Source organism: Ictidomys tridecemlineatus, chromosome 8 (assembly GCF_052094955.1).
Source record: "Ictidomys tridecemlineatus isolate mIctTri1 chromosome 8, mIctTri1.hap1, whole genome shotgun sequence".
NCBI classification, from domain to species: Eukaryota; Metazoa; Chordata; class Mammalia; order Rodentia; family Sciuridae; genus Ictidomys; species Ictidomys tridecemlineatus.
This window is the reverse complement of record NC_135484.1, coordinates 110,088,802-110,106,193: the sequence shown is the minus strand read 5'-3', so window position 1 is coordinate 110,106,193 and position 17,392 is coordinate 110,088,802. Positions and strand designations below refer to the sequence as shown.

At 49.1% G+C, this 17,392-nt stretch overlaps 1 protein-coding gene across 1 annotated transcript; it reads right to left on the bottom strand.

Annotated features, from left to right (window-relative positions):
• Positions 1-9,349: 9,349 nt before the first annotated feature.
• Positions 9,350-16,024, bottom strand: LOC120888913 (uncharacterized). The gene is made up of 6 exons (XM_078018526.1): positions 15,688-16,024; positions 15,131-15,445; positions 14,606-14,663; positions 13,309-13,383; positions 12,211-12,370; positions 9,350-9,743 (listed from the first exon to the last, which is right to left on the bottom strand). Exons 1-6 carry the CDS (start codon positions 15,743-15,745, stop codon positions 9,492-9,494), a joined length of 918 nt encoding a protein of 305 aa, XP_077874652.1. The 5' UTR covers positions 15,746-16,024; the 3' UTR covers positions 9,350-9,491.
• Positions 16,025-17,392: the final 1,368 nt, after the last annotated feature.

The window sequence follows — 17,392 nt, the reverse complement described above, 5'->3', positions numbered from 1 at the left end:
GTCAATGTAAGTAAAGCGATTCCCTGAGTTCTGTAAGCCTTTTTAGGAAATTATTCAAACCTATGGAGAAGATCATGAGAACCTCTAATTTCACAGTAAGATGATCAGAAGTACAAGTCACCCTGGGACTTGTAACTAGCATCTCATAGGGGTAGTGTCATGGGCCTGTGCCCTAACCTGTAGCATGATGCTATCTCAAGGTTGAGCACATAAGAATTGAATTGAACTGTAGGACCCCCAGCTGGTGGCCAGTAGAGGCTTGCTCAATATGTGGGGGGAACACACACCCATTTTATTGGTTGGAGAAGTGTTCTTTATTAAGGGTTGAGCAAGAGAGTAGGAAAACCCTTGTTCTGTTTTGGTTTGGTGTTTTGTTTGTTTGCTTTCCTATCTTGGTATTTTATTCATGCTCTTCATCATGAATGGCTTCCTCCCAGCTCTTACCCTCCTTGGCTTTTCTATTGCTTTTGACATTCCTGACCACAGGGCTAGTTATTCTCCATGCCTGCCCCTAGCCTTACCCACACTCTGCCCTATTCAGCCCTGCTCTGTCCCTGGGAGGCTGGTCTTCCCTGTCCCCAGGCCACACTGTCCAGGCTTCCTGTGCTCTGGTTTGCTGCTGGGTCTGGTCAAAGAGAGACACAGGCAGGAGTTAGGTAGGAGAGCCGGAGGAGAAATAAGTGTTAATTTCCCCTCCTCCCTCCCTGTCCTGTGGCCACAGCTCCTATTGGTGCTGCAACAGGATGGTTCTTTCTTCTTGCTCTTCCAAGCCAGGGGACCTAACAGCTGCCTGTCTTTGGATGCATGACCATCCTTTATTTTCTCCCATTCCTCAGTGAAGAACCTCATTTAAATGAGCAGCAATTGAAGACTTTTGTGTGTGTGTGTCTGTTCCTGAGCGGGAACTTGACCTACAACTACCCTCTCTTTCTTGGTGTTCCTTTCCCTCCAGGAGAAACTGGAGAGCTTGGAGAGCCAGGAGCAGCTCTTCCCCAGAGGCATGTTTATTCCACAAACACTTTCCAAGCAAAACAGATACCAGGGTGCAGGTGAGGCGCTGCCCCTCTGTTGCTGATCTGGAAGGGATGTCGACGTGAATCTGTAGGAACAGATTCTAGAAGGTCAATACCTTAGGTTGAGGGAGTGGAGGCAGGTCCTCAAATGAGAGCGTGGAACAGGGGACTAACGCCATCTCAGCCAGAAAGGCGCATTTGGTCTGCGAGTGAGATGAGAAGACAGGCACACCATCAGCATGGAAAACGGAACCCAGGCTTTCACCACAGAGGTCTGACGACTGAAGACTCATCCTGCCGTGGCTAGAAGCACAATGCCTTAAAAATGGAAGAGAGTCGTTGAAGAATTGCTGCCTTCCTGCACCAAGACAGTTCCTCTAGGGAGGGGCTGATTCCCACTGGTAGCACTAACCAACATCCACCAGAGGGTGGAGCTGTTCCCCTGTAACGCCCTGGTCTGAGGTGGGGCGGGGCGGGGCGGGGCGGGGCGGGGGGGGGGTGGTGGCGGGGGTGGGTGGCGGCGGGGGGTGGGTGGCGGCGGGGGGGGGGTGGCGGCGGCGGGGGGGGGGGGTGGTGGCGGCGGGGCGGGGCGGGGCCTTGGGAGGGTGGGGGTCTTTTCCCTGTGTGCCTTAGCAAACTGGCCAATGAATCAAAGGATGTAGTACATCCTGAGCCCAGTCTCGTCCTGACTGAGTCTAACTTGGAAACCCTATTAAAACTATTCTAAATTTTGGGGACATTAGCTAGAGTTCTGGAGTTAAAATATGAGCCTGAATTAGAGTAGGAGGAAGAAAAAAAAATTCTTAAATCAGTTTCTGCAAAATTTAATTGATTCTCCAAGACTTTAAAAATAATTTTTAAAAGTAGAAATTTAAAAAATTAATTTATAGAAATCTATTTGTTGAAATTAGGACCCCATACATAACAGCATGCATAAAGTGGATATAATATATCAATATCAATAATTCCATGATAAATACTTCTTGTGCAGTCAAAACACTGTATGTTTAACTTACAGGCAACTCCTCCCAGGCCACATGCCACACTTAGATGGGATGTCATCCTTAAAGAGAGTACGTCTATTATACTGTCTGTGTAAAATATGTTATATATTTTTTAAATCTTTTAAAGACCACATCTAATGACTTTTTATATTAAAAAGATACATAAAAGTTCATTCTAAAAAGAAAAAAATTGTCCTTAATTCCATCACTTAAAACATGAGCATTTATTGAATGAGCTAGGCACTGTTCTAAATATTTTACATGTTTAGAACATCATTATTATTAACATATTAATTATGTTGAGTATTAATATAATACTATTTGTTACATTACTCTGTTTTAATGTATTCTGTCATTTCCTAAGGGTAGGTGATATAATTGTTGCAGGTAACTGAGACTCCAGGATCACAGAGCTAGTAAAAGATGAAACTTGGATTGAGACCTGGGACATCTGACTCCAGATTTTATTGAGTGGAATTTTCTTCCACTCCTCTAATCCCATTCTGCATAGATAATTGCTATTCACATTTTGGTGACTGTTCATCTAGTCCTTTTTCTGTGGTTACACACAAATGAGCTCATGCTAGATGCGTTATTTCAGGCTTACATTTTTTTCATTTAATATACCTGGGACATCTTTCCACATAATAAGTAGTTTTACTTATTATTAATAGTATCTTCATAATCTATTTAAGCAGCCTCTTACTAATGGACATTAAGCAAGTTTCTGGTTGACTCTTGCCAACTTTTCCTTACATTATACTACATTCTAATCTAATATAATAATATTTTGAAATGATATGTGAAAAATATATGATCAGCATATATTTTTTAAATATATATTTTTAGTTGTAGATGGACACAATACCTTTATTTTAGTTATTTGTTTTTCTATGGTGCTGAGGATCCAACCCAGTGCCTCACACTTGCTAGGCAAACGCTCTACTACTGAGCCACAACTCCAGCCTAGCATGGATTATTTACTCATGGCACTAATGTCTGTCTTTTGTTTGTTTTAATTTGTTTCATATTTTTATTGGTGCGTTATAGTTGTACACTATGATCTCTTAAGGGGTTAATGTTTTGTGGAGCATTGGGATTCTAATTTACACACTTGACTAGATACAGTAAGCTGCAGTAAGCTTGGGACTCACTCCTTTTGTGGTCCAGGGTCACTGTCTTGTAGCAAACCTCACCTTTACACAATTTCTTGCCCCAAGTCTCCAAACCATGACCTCAACCTCAAATATTTCAACCCCTAAAACCCACAAGCTAAAATGCCCTGTCCAGAGGGATCTGGAGGGTCCTCACTGTCCCCCGCTGACGACCAGCCTGTTGATGTCCATGTTTGTGAGCGAGGAGAGCTGTTTCCTTCTGCAAAGACATGATGGACCTACCAGTGGGCTGCAAAGGATTGAAGAGCCAGGAAAACGGGTTTGAGGAGAGATGTGAGTGGGACATGTGAGACAGTAAGTAGCTGCCAGGTATCAACCACAAACTAAATAAGGACTTTGAAAATGTACATTTGTGTGTTTCCTTGAAAGTTTTAGTTTATTTTGATTGTGTGTGTGTGTGTATGTGTGTGTGTGTGTGGTGTCAGCCAGAGTTTCCTAGAATGAAATCCCAAGAAGCCCAGCGTGTGAGCTCATGTCTGGTGAAACATGGCAGTTTCAGCAGACAGAGGCAGGGGAGAAGGTACAAGCCCTCATAGGGGGACAAAGTCAGGCAGGAGAAGAGGTGAGTGCAGTTAGGAAAGAGAAGACAGGCCAGATTTCTGGATCCTGTGGAGGTTTTCCCAAGGATTTAAAATTCACATTATTTGAAGTATCTTGGAAGAGACTACATCGCCATTCACTAGACTATTTCCTCCAGAGAACAAATCTAGACAGTATCTCCCAGCCTCTTGCAGTCAGAGGCCGCTACAAGACTGGGTTCTGGAAGAAATGACGTTTGCTACTCTAAGGGTCCGGCGAAGCGTCGGAGGAAGACACCACACAAGAGACTGGCTTCATGCAATTGGCAAAAGGGGATTTATTAATTCAGCATGCTGAGGCTCAAGGCTCACTCAGGAAGGGAGAGCAGCCCAGAGCCCAGAGCAGAGGTCAAGCAGAGCTTAAGTACACTTTTGGGGGAGGGCGGGGGGGCTTTGTGTACATCAGAACAAATCATCATGAGGCGCGGGAAAATTGAGCAACAACTCTTAGACCTGATTAGTACATTTATTGGTGAGAACAGACTGGGCAGGGGTGATTGGTCACTCCTAAGCGGGGTACACATTTAAACTGATTGGTTTTAGGGCCTAAATAACTACGTGACGTACTACACAGAATCCCAGGTTATTAGACAACCAGGGAGTCAATGAGAATATTTACTGGGCAGTTCCAGTATTGTCCTAACAGCTACAGGGATTACAGGTTCTGGGGGTAGCAGAGGAATTTTAACAATACCTAGTCTTTTACTTTTTAACCCAGGCCTTGCAGTTTAGAAACTTTACAATGCCCGGTCTTTTACACTTTAACTCAGGCTTTGCGGCTTAGAATCAGCTTAGAAATTTTACCCTTACACTACTTCCAGGCCTGGCCCACGGAACCTCCTGGACAATCCTACTTCTTTCTCTCCTCTCATTTGCTGCCCAGGAGTAGAGGGGTCCATGGCCTCCCTGAGGCTTAGAGGTAACAGAGCCTCCAGTGGGAAGAAACTTAGGTCCCTGAGTGACTGTGTGGAGCAGAGCCTTCTCATTGACCCACATTGTGCTAGGACCGGAGTGAGAAGTAAACTTGAGTTAGGGGTTTTGTTCCTGCAGCTAGCTTACACTTTGGAACAGCAAATGGGTACTGTGCTACCTCTCTGGCAACTTCTCTTTCTTATTCCTTTCTTTATCACCTAAACAAAAGCACCTGCCAAGTGTCAGAGCTCTTCTGTCCACTTTCCCCAGGTCAGCAAGTGCCCCTCGTCCTGATTTCTCTTCTTGAGCCACCCAGCAGTTACGCACACAGGCAAATGCCTCTGAACCTAGACTCCTGAGCTTCTCCCCAGAGTGCTTCTCTCTCCCAGCCTCTCTTTCGCTGTCACTCCCTGGCCTCAAGCTTCTGCTGGTCAAATCAGGTAGGCGTCTCTATGTGTTTTCAATTCCCCTTCCTCCTCATCGCCTGCACCAGGCAGAACACGATCACTCCTTCTCCACCGCCCCTCCCCACTCTTCCCCTCACCTCTGAGTCCTGCTGGCTCCAACTCTGTCCTCCAGCTGGGTGGTGGCTGTGCCAACCCCTACCTTCACATTACAGAACCCAGGGTTATGTCCACATCAGCCCTTGCAGGGACTGTTGCAATAGATGTGTTTAAAAAGTAGGACATATTTTAAGCATACAGAAATGCATAGTTAATATAACTCACATTTGTACCAATCACCAACTTTGTCCAGAAGTATTTGGCTCTATATGAAAATGAAGGGAATGAAAGGCTATGTTTTCTCTTATGTTGTATTACATGGAATTTTACAGTAAAATTTCACACTCAGGCTTATGTATAGTACCATATCTAGATTCTTCTTTCCATTTCCATGTTTAAATGTTTTCCCTCTGTTGCATAAACCTTTGATGTAACAGAAACCTGATGTCAGAACACACCCCAAATGATTTTATATGCATTTTTACAGAAAAAAAAGTCATTTGGGCTGCTCAATTTCATACATGGAACTAAATATTTTTCTATGGATTATCATCAACTCTCAGAATCAGAAAATGAATGGGAAACCATCTATCTATCCTTCTATCTATGAACATCTGTCTCTGTGTGTATAGAAAAATAACTTCATGTATTTTAAAATAAATTATTAGATATATTTGAAGCCCCCAACTGCCTCTGCTAGAGATACATATCTAGTTAAGAACTGAGTTTCTCTGGTTGTTGGCGAAGCTCAATGTTGTTTAAATGCCTTTGGTTTTTAAATGTTCTCATCTGCTTTGTTTTTAACCTATATGCCATTTGAAAATGGTTTGTCCCTTTTCAATTGATATGAATGACCTTACAAATCATAGCCTCTGATCCTTCATCAGGTAACTGCAGAGCAACAACAGTTCCAAGTCTGCAGCTCCCCCTCTTACCTTATTCCCAGGACCTTCTTCTGTACCACAGTTTTCTATTTTAATATAGTCAATAACATTACATTTTTTTACCCTTTGTGGTTTGGGCCTTTGATGAGCTACTTAAGAAATCCCTCTGCAGCCTGAAGTCATAAAAACTCCTGTATTTTTGTCTAAACATTTTATTGTTCAGCTATTCATGTTGAGATCTAAACCCCACCAAGAATTTATTTTTGTGTGAGACATAAGGTAGGGACCTAATTTTATCTCCCCCAGATGGATAGCTAATTGTGCTCCTGATGCTTGCTCTGCTGCATATCACACTCCCACCCATCCATGGGCTGCTTCTCGCCTCTCCATCCTGTCACCTTGGCCGACTTCCCGGGGAAGAATGGCACAGTAATTATCATCACGTTACTGTAAGTCTTGGTCTCTGGTGGGCACGGCCTGCCTCCTCCCCTAGTTCTTCTCCAGATCTGCCTCGGCTGTGTGTTTTGGTTTCCTGTTGCTGCATATCAGACCATCTCAAGACGCAGTGGCTTGAAGCCACCACTGAAAAATAAAATGGACGAGCTGAGGAATGAAGTCCTCCCATGTGGCACCAAGTGCCTGAAGAGGAGGAGAGGCATAGGAAGCAGGGGCTATGCAGCTGCTGACAGACCCTCAGGGACGCTGCTCCTGGGGTGGGTGGCTTGGACATGACAATGACCTCACACCTCCTGGGGCTCCAGGGGTCAAGGATGAGCAATCCCCTCCTACCTCGACCATGGGGCCTAGGGTTTAGGGGTGGCTTGGTTGCCATGGAGACCCAGTACTGAGAAAAGGGAAAGGCTATATACAGCTCCGGAAAGGGACTCCCAGGCCTTTGGTGGTCACAGGGCCAGCTCCCTCCCTGGGGATGGGTGGAAGGACCACCCAAGTGCTGGGGTCTAATTGAGAACTGGGAATCTCTCCCATTGAACTTTCCAGCCCACCTCCCTCAACCTGAGTGCCTGGCCCCACAGGTCTGCTGCACCCCTGTGATCGCCTCCTGCCTCTGGAGGCTTATATCACAAAAGCTCATGTTCCACCACCCTTCCCCAACCCCTGCAGCATTCCTCCAGCTGTATCTATGCCTGTTTGTATTGTCACTAGTGTTTTATACACACACACAAACACACACACACACACACACACACACATTTTTAAGTAAACAGGGACCCAGAAATGAAGTTGTTAAAACTTCAAAGTCTAGGATCTACCATTTACTAGCTGTGTAATTTGAGGGAGTTACTTAGCTTCTCTGTGCCTCAATTTTTCCATCTGCAAAATGGGAGAACGTAGTTCTCTTTTGGGGATCTTGGAGCCATTAATCCACATGGAGGAATCTGGCATTACGTGATCTCTCCATTTTGGCCTATTGAAATTAACTTCTGTATCCTCAACCCCGAGCCAAGTGGCTGTCTGTGGCACCCATAAATATTTCTCTAATGAATACAGGTCAGCCAGCTCCAGGACCTCCAGTCCAAGCTAACCCTTCAGTTTTGACAGTTTGAGAGGAAACTAAATCCCAGGATAACTCCTGGGGTGGCAGCCAGCTTTGCAGGCGAGAGACTCAAGTTCGGGAGCACCTGGTGAAGATAGGCTCCCCCAGTGGGTACATAGGAGAAAATATACACCAAAAGCAGAAGTGCTGCTGGGGGTCATGAAGGACCAGAGGTCAAGTGTGGCTGCCGGTCAATCCCAATGACCTCCTCAGAGCAAGGCTGAGACAGGTAGAGTCAGAGTGCAGCCATCGCCTCCCTCTAGCAGTCAGATCTGGATTGCAGGAGGAGGGTTGGGCAAGTGGAGCAGGGCAGAGACCCCAGGAGCCAGGGTGACGCTCAGAGACCCCAACTCCCTCCCTATGCCCACCTCCCACAACCTGAGGCCCTGGTCCTACAGGTCTGCAGACTGTGTCCCACAGTGACAGAGGCCGAGGACAGACCACATCAACACTGATATCCTGCCATCAACACTGCAGACGATGGCAGCACAGATGTCACAGTCAGAGATGACAGGAGCTTGCTCGCCTTCCTCCCAGAGGAAGACCTCATCTTGGAAGCACAGCCCCCCAGACACCAAACCTCCTGTCCTTCTCTTGCCCAACCACTCACTCCCTTTCTGGCCATGGTGCAGCCTGGCCTTATTCCCACCTTGTGGGCAAGGCCGAGAGGTCTCCTCGTGACCAAGGGCAGGCCATGTCCTGTTCCACAAAAACCTTCACAAACCAACTGCCTGAGCAGGAAGAGGCGAGCTCCCTTCATGGAGAGACTGAAGGCCAAGCTGAGTCCACGGGACTCTTTATTGGAGCCTGAAAAGTGGGGTTTACATCCCCACTTGCAGGCAAGAGACCCAAGTTGGGGAACACAGGTTGAGTGACCCTGGAGAAGTGACAAACCTGCAGTTCCCAATGAGCTTCTCCAGAGACAGCAGAACACTATCCTGCTGCCACCTGACCTGGATCCCCCGCTCCCCCCGGGCTCAGCACTCAGAGTCACTTTTTGAGGGCACATAAAGAAAAAGAGACCCTGTCTCCAGCAGGGCCCTGGCCAGCCTGCTGGGCGTGACTAAGATGCAGGTTTGAAGGGAATAACGCCTTCCACGGAGGGCAGAGGAGCCCGAATCAATTCAGATGGAGTTGTGTGAATGGCCACAGGGAAGGAAGCCCCCCCACCCACTCTACCTGGCAAGGGCAAGGGCTCAAGAGCAGTGGGCACTGCCCGCATCCCACTGTTCTTCCTGGCAGAGTCTAAGAATCCTAAGGGTGGGAATGGAGGTAGAATCAGGAGGCCAGGCAGGAGAGGAGGGAGCTGGGGTGGGTAGCGCTCCCCAGCGCTGGCCTAGAAACTCCGAGAAGCACCAACAGGGGAACTTGCACAATCTGGCAGGATTTTGTGGCCCCTGGTCAAGAGGAAGTGATGGTCACACAGGGAGGCAAGAAATGGGTTACTCAGATGGGCTGGGGTTGTGGCTCAATGATAGAGCGCTTGCCTAGCACGCGTGAGGCACTGGGTTTGATCCCCAGCACCACGTAAAAAACTGCATAAACAAAATAAAGATATTATGTCCATCCACAACTAGAAATATTTTTTAAAAAGAAAGAAGGAAAGAAAAGAAAGAAAAAAATGGGTTACTCCGAGGGCCCCAGGCCCCTGCCTAGTTGGACTCTGCTGTAGCACTCTTCCCAGCCCCTGGGGGGCGGTACTAGGGAGGGACCCAGAAACCGCTCTCTTATGCCCACAGCTTGTCTATGGCAGCACTCTGCCTCCAAAGGGTGTGGCCCCTGACGGCTTGTGGTCATCTCTGCCACATCAAGTCCCCACCATTGCTGGTAGAGTAGCTTTGTACCTAGGGAGCATTTTGGCCAGTGGTCACTGCCTGGTGAATTCTGCTTCAATTCCCAAGCTCCCCACTGAGGGCAGCTGGCGGGAGGGTGGCAGTCTTTTTCCCGTCATGCTGGCATATTCCACAGTCTGAAGGGGGTCGGGCACGGGCTGCGGGTTGGAGTTGGGGTGAGTGTTACTGTAGATGGGGTCCTCAGTGCCAAAGTGGTTTAGATGGATGAGGGACGCATAGCAGATGGCCGCAGTGTCCTCATCAGAGAGGATCTGCTGATGGAAGCCCTGGAAATCAAAAAAGATAGACGTCCCACTGTACAGACCACAGCTGCGGTGGTCAGGGGCCCTCAGAGGGCCCGGAACTGAGTGGAGGACAGAGATGAGATGTAGGACAAGGCATGGATCCTGCAGAGCCTTTGGTCGTGAATGGCTCTCATGGTCACCGCGCGTGAGGAATAAGGCTACGCAGTGTGGTCTGTGAAGCAGCCTCATCAGCATCACCGGGAACTTGTTAAAAATGCAGAACCAGGCTCCACTCCAGAGCCACGGAGGCAAAGTCCCTGGGGAGAGGGCTAGAACACGGGGTAGGGGTGTTATTTGTAGTGTGATCCCAGCATTACACAAGGGCTGAACCCGAGGACTTGAGGTCCTTCCCATCCTATGTTTCTGTGAGTCCATCAGGTATTTAGACGGGACAGGCCTACCCAAGAGAAGCTGCCCAGTCCTCAGCCCTGCTGAGAGTCCCTGAGGAGCCATCCTGCTTCCCGTGTTGGCCCCATGCAATTGAACCCAGGCAGCCAAGCCCTGGGCAGGCTCTGGCCCGGCCTCTTAGGAGAAGCTGCCTCCTGTGAAGGCCTGGGGTGAAGGTCAAGAGCCAGGTCAGCCAACTCTCTCCAACGAATGTGAATTGAGGAGTTTGGGGAAAGGAAGTGAGTAGATGGGTCTCAAGGCGGTGACGGCCCAAGCAGCCATGAGTAAGTCAAGGTCTGGGGTGAACAGAAACTGTGAGAAGGCACAGGCTGGGAAGTTAATGTATGTGGGAAGTCTGTCCGTTCCTGTCCCAGGGGAGGGCTGTCCTACTCACAGGGGCCTTCACCTCCTTGTGGTCTGAAATGTCCTCATAGATGTGGTGGGATTCCTTTTCACCTGTGAAGAAGACTCAAACTTAGGGGAAGGACCTCTACCCAGCTCCCTTGGAATAAGGCAGAGAGACCAGGCCCTGGCTGGGTGGAAGGGACTCTGATGGGAAGAGGCCAGAGCTTGTTCCTGCCTGGAGAGGCCTCAAGGGCCTGGTACAGAATAGTATCCAAGGACACTACGGAGCAAGACAACCCAGCTGCCCGTGTCTAACTGGCCCAAGCTAGGTAAACTTCATTATCAATTCCGGTGCACAGAGAATTCCAAATTTAAACATCAAATTTAGGTAGGATCTATTTGCTGATGCAGTTATTTGCAGTAATGTCTTTCAAATTTTTTGATCCAGGAACCTCAATGAGAAATACCATTTACCCCACAAACTCACACTCTCACACCTGGGCACTCACTTTTCAAAGTTCAGCGAGAAATTGTGCGAAGCATTTTGACGTTTTGCTTTTCTATTCTGCTTTATAAAAATGCTGTTGTGACCCACTAAACTGATTTTATACCGTTTGAAAAATATACATCTAAAATTTTATAATCCTCTCTTCCCCTGAGGATTTGTACTTGAAAAAATCATATCCACGAGCTCCCATATACTTCTGACCCATGCATACATTTTAATCTTGTTGTCAACAGAACCATCTCCAGGGCATACAATTAACAAGCACATAGTTTCATGTTCTAAAGAAAGCAATCAACAAAAAAGAATCAAGAAAAGTGGTAGAAGTCATCAAAGTGCGGCAGACTTCACATGCAACTGATGATAGAAACTTTAAACTTTGAAGATTAAAGTCCTAGAAATGCTTTTAGGAGGGCAAAAATAAATCCCCTTTGTTCCCCTTTCATTTGTGTATTTTTAAATTTTATTGTGGGGCTGAGGGTGTAGCTCAGTGGTAGAGCATGTGTTTAGCACGCCTGAGGTCATGAGTTCCCTCTCCAGCACATGGAAGAAAAAAAAAATCATTGGGTATATTTAAGGTGTACAACTTGATATTACAAAATATATAACCACAGTGAAATGGTTACCATAGTAGAAGAAATTAACACATCTTCTCCTCATTACCCATAATCCTCCCTGTGGCAAGAGCAGTTATAATCTCCTAGTTTTGCAGAAATCCTGCACAGAATGTGCCATTATTAGCACAGCCCTCATGTTGTACATTAGGTCTTTTGACTTATTCATCCTGGATATTTGCTACTTGGTGTCTTTTGGCCTCTATCTCCCCATTTCATTCCCTACCATGAGGAAGATGAAATATAAAAATGATAGCAACAATATTTTTTAAATGTCATTACCCGGAAAAGTTCGTTACATAGACTTGTTTAAAAGTCCTTAAACATAAAGATGGTAAAAGTATACGATCCCAAATGGGTAAACCTAGCACACCTAGATTCAGGTAAATGGGCATGGAGTTGAATTGGCTTCAGGTGAGCTGACCCTGGAGCTTCTAAGGAAGACTGACTGGTTAACCCTCAGGACCAGGGGACCTGCCATCTGGCAAAGGGAAGGAGAACCACTTGGACACAGCACCTCTTCTCAGTTTCCTTGTTGGTAAAATGAGCATGATAAGCCTCGTCCCCACGGTGAGAGGACTGCCTATAATGGCTGAGCAGTCAGTAGTCCACCCAGAGCCAAGGACAGGGGGCTCCCTTTCCTGTCTCTTCCTCGGACTTTCCTGAGATATAGGACCATGAGGACAATGAACCCCAGCAGCAGGACGGCCACCACCAGGCCAGAGGAGATGAATATCCACTTCCGGTTGCCTGAAGGGCTTGGGAACAAGGACCAGCCAGGTGAGGGGAGCTGGAGTCCAGCTTCACCTCCTGCCAGAAAACCATCCCTCCCCATGCCTGTGGTCCCTCCGGGCCTTCCTGAGCTTCCCTTCTGTCCCTGCTGCTGGGCTTAGCAGGAGACAGTCACACTGGCAGCCACACTGGCAGGGGCTCTGCCTAGCAAGTCTCACGGTCTCACCTCTGCAAAGTAAGAATGCTGCTGATGTCATGAGATTTTTTTTTTCCTTTTCCTTTTCTGACCTTTGCACCTTAACTTTCCTTCCAGGCCGCCATTGGAGGGTCTGCACGCACCCCTCTTAGCCTCCTGAACTGACCTTTGTCCCTACTGCTTCACCCTAGCCCTTCTCTGCGAGGTGCAGTCAGCTCTCAGGGTACACTGGGGTCACCTGACAACAGCTCTGCCTGCTAATAAAGCATTTCCCTAGGTCCTGTCCTAAGCAGAGGGAGGACACAGAGGGAGGCAGCCTTACGCTGGAGCAGGCTCCTAGGGAAAGTGACTGGGCATCAGGGTCAGAGGGGGGCCAGGGAGTAGTTCCAGGGACATCTCTCAGCTCCACTGACAGGCACCTGGTTTCTGGGTTAATCTCTTGTCCTGGGATGGTTTACAAGAGCCCAGGTTCACAATCTGCAGGGAGGGTGGGTAGAGGGCAGGGGACAGAGACCTACTTTCTGGGGTGGCAGCAGACAACAATCCGTGACTACAGACCACGCCTTTCCCCAGACGCCCTGCAGCTCTGGGATGGCCCCCTGCTCTTTCTGAAGATGGAGAAGGGACAGAGGCAGAAGCCACAGCCATGGTCTTGCCTGGCATCGGGCTACATCTCTGGAATCCCCGCCCTCAGGAGTTGGGGGCACCCAGCCCAGTCCACCAAGGGTGGGAGGAAACAGGGCTAATTGGGGAGGGGCTCAGCACTACCTTCCAATGACAGGGTTGGTGGCAAAGACCATGGCTGTGTCATTCTGATGCTCCTGGTGGTGGGAGGGGTTGAAGCTGTAAGAGATGACAATACGTGGAGTGCCCATCTGCTCCCCTGCACTCCAGGTCTCCCACTCCCAGATCCTAGCCCTGGATGGGAGGAGCCCACACATGGCCTTGGACCAGAAGGGGATGTGCTGCTCCATTTCCCTCATCGGGAAGTGCCACAGCGTGAGCGGCTTTAGTGTCACTTATATATCGATTATGTTGTGGGCATCTCTGTTTTTGCTATTTTTTGAGCATGTCTTACACTTCCAACCCCTAAAGCCTCCCCCTAAGCACCCCTGTGGTCTCCACTAAATAAATTCCTGCTCATCATCCATCAAGGCCTGGGGGGTACCACCTCAGAGTCCTTTCAGGGTGAGAGGCTGCACCCTGGGCTTGTCCGACCCCTCCCTTCACTGGGCCTCTACCCAACATGCTTCTATTGAGGCACCTACCACCCTTTATGCACATGTCTGTCCTAGCCCTTTATGAACATGTCCATCTTTCTATCTAGGCTGTGGGGTCCTCCAGCATACAGTTGGGACTTCAGGTTTTGGGCTCCTCTTCCACAGCCTAGCCTGGCCCTGTGATATCCGTGGAATGAGCACTGAGCTAAACTCGGACAGCAAATGGCCAAGAATGACCTTCAGGCACTTGTTAGACCAAATGGCTGGGCAGACTCAGCTCCACAGAGAGAGGGGGCTGAGAAGGTGCAGTTCGAGCTCTGATGTCACAGATAAAGGCAGGGGGCCGCACCTCTGCAGTTCTTAGAAAGAATACCCAGGGGCCTCAGAATTAGCGATCACCCCTAAATGGCCATTCTAAACCCTAAGGCTCTCAGTGGTTAGGGGCAGGTCCAGGGTGAGGATCCTCAGGTGCGACACCTCCAGGTCTCAGCCCTTGAGTCTCCCGCCTGCCTGGCTCTTCAGCTGCCTCCTGTCTGTTCACATTTCTCCACGACCCACCCCACTCCCAGAACTTCCCGGTGGTCTTTCTGTGCAGCAGACCCCACAGCCCCTCGAGAGAACCCTGGGGTTATGATCAGGGGTGGGGATGTCCAAGAAAGGACTGCTCCTCGGCTGTGCTCAAGCTTGGGGACGCTCTAAGTTCCTTCCAAATAGATGGCAGCATCCTGTTGGTGGCAGCAAAAATGTTAAGAGAAACACGTGAAGGAAGAATCCACTGGAAACCAGGAGGCTCCCGTTTCTAGGGCCAGTTCAGCCCTCGACCACTAGGTGACGGTGGGACGCACCCCGTGACACGACGTGAGCCATGGGGAGTTAGGTCTCCCCTTGGGAATGATCCCAGCTCTACCAATGGGACAGCCCTCAAGCTCAGGGATATGGGCGTTACCCTCGGCTTGGACAGCCCACCTCCTACCTTATTTGGCAAAAGAACATTACTTTGAAAGCCTTTTGAAGCCCCCTTGTATAAACAAAGAAAACCTGGGTTCTCACTCTCTCTTCCCAGTGTGGAAGCAGGACCCTTAAGGTCGCAGAGCAGTCCCACCCTCATTTTCAAAATTATTGCTGTGTCGGGTGATTTTTCACCGTATTTCTCAGCCAGCACATTTCATGCAAGGGAAGCCCGCAGGGGACTCAGGAGAGAAGAAGAGTAAGAATCAAGAGGTGACCTTGAGCAAGGGGCTTTTCTTCTTGTGCCCCAGATATTAGGTAGGAGAAGGTTGGAGAACATGACTTCTAGGTCCTCTCCAGCTCTGACACCTTGTGATTATGGAAGGCCAAGAGCCACATATATAAGAAGGGGGATAGCTCACCTTTAGACACCTTCAGATGGATGGTTCTGAGAATGTAGACCTCGGTATTTTCATAGATTCCACAGTAACAGACTCCGGAGTCGTTTACCCTGAGTGCAGTCATAGTGACGTCGAAGTAGTCAAGCCTGAGATGATCCTGGATGGAGGATCGGGGCTCTTTCCTGCCCCTGCCCACTAGTAATTTACAATAATTTGCTGACGTTCTCTGACACCAGGTCTTCACCTTTGAGCATTGGTCGGTCTTGTACCGGCATCTCACTACGATCATCTCACCCTCTGGTTTTTGTAGGAACTCTGTGTTCTGTGCCCAGGAGCCTGAGAACACACCCTCAAGTCAGAGAACCCCCACACCCACCACAGCAGGGCTAGGAAGTGGGGTTTCCCTCCTCAGAGAGCAAGTTGTTGTGGCTACCCTCAGAAAGTGCCCCAGAGCCAGCCTCTGGCCACAGGGCACCCTTTCCTTGCTCTCCCCTCTGCAGAGCCCCGTTCGTGGGTATCTCACCTCTCCATCCTCCTCTCCTCTCTCCCGTGCCCTTCCCTCCTCCCTGGTTTCTTACCTGAGGCCAGGAGCACCATCAGGATGAGGGGGATCAGGTGTGTGGCCTCCTGGGCCATGGGTCGTCTTCTTGAACTGCAGTGGACAGAGGACGTGAGGGGCAGGGAAGCCCTGAGATCAGGGAGCAGAGCTGGGTGGGATTCAGCCCAGCCACCCAGCCTGAGCTAGGTGAGATGCTGAAGATGGCAGAGATCTTGTAGGGAAGCAGGGAATCTGGGGAGGACAGAGGAGGCTTTGACCTTCATGGACCCTCCAGCCCTCGGCTTGACCTTTGGGTTTGGAAGGCTCACAGCCCTGGGACTGACCGCCTAGGCTCCTCCAGGACACAGCCTCTTCCCCTTTGTAGGCCACCCCCCTGGCGAGGGTGTGGGAGGAGGAACGGATGGTGAAATAAGAGCCATTTCTCTTCCCTCCCCCAAGTCAAGGAACTGCTGAAGGTGGGTGACAGAGTTAGGGGGCTTTTTGGAGGTCTGACCAGAGTCCTAAGTCCCATTGGTCCCCAGTGGTTATAGACTTGGTGTCCAGGGCTTCCAGGAAAGTGGGAAGCTCTGTGGGGACCAGAGGAGAAAAGGAGGAAGAAGATGGAGAATCAGGAATGGGGAGGGTCCTGGAAGAGGTGGGAAAGAGCAAAGCTGGGGGGGGGGTGTTAAATCCAGAAGGAGGGAGAGGAAGGAGAAGAGGAGAGCAGGGGGTCTCAGCCCCACATCATCCCCACACACCAGCCCCCAGCCTGCCATCCGCACTCCACTAAGCCTCTGCCGAAAGACTGCTCTAATCAAGGACGATTTTAAACAGTTGTCATCAGACGAGCTACGAAAACGAGAAAACGATAGCGTTGCAGGTTCCAGAGAACAGACTGTGCGAGGCAGAGGGAGGGTGGATGGCTCTGGGAAAAGAAGCGCAGGGGGCAGCACAGGACAGGAGGAGTGGGTTGTCATTCAGGCCCTGGGGAAGCCCAGGGCCTGGTGCCTCTCGAGGCCTGAGGGCAGGAGAAGCCCTCCAGACTTGCCCAAGCTGGGAAAGGGACGTCGGGGCTCCAGACCCCAGGCCAGTCAGTCGGAAGGCAGGGTGTCCTGGGATAGGGAACATGGATGGCCTTGGCAAGGTGACTTTCTACAGCAGAAGCCAGCAGAAGAAACTTCTGCCCTCGCTACTCCTGGCCATCAGTCCTGAAGGGGGAGCAGGCACCTGCGTCTCTGTGTGATCCGCGTTGAAAATCCCCATTCAGTCCCTCCCATAAGGTGGGAGGGAAAGGGAGAGAAAAGGGAAATTGCATGGAAATGAAGGGAGACCCTCATTGCTATACAAAATTACATATAAGAGGTTGTGAGGGGAATGGGAAAATAAACAAGGAGAGAAATGAATCACAGTAGATGGGGTAGAGAGAGAAGATGTGAGGGAAGGGGAGGGGAGATAGTAGGGGATAGGAAAGGTAACAGAATACAACAATTACTAATAGGGCATTATGTAAAATTGTGGATGTGTAACCGATGTGATTCTGCAATCTGCATTTGGGGTAAAATTGGGAGTTCATAACCCACTACAATCTTGAAATATGATATGTCAAGAGCTTTGTAATGTTGTGAACAACCAATAAAAAAAAAGAAAGAAAGAAAGAAAGAAAAACCCCATTCAGTGGCGAATCTGACATTGGTTTGTCAGACTTCACAGAAGGAGTGTGTGCAACCTGTGGGGGCTGGGGCTAC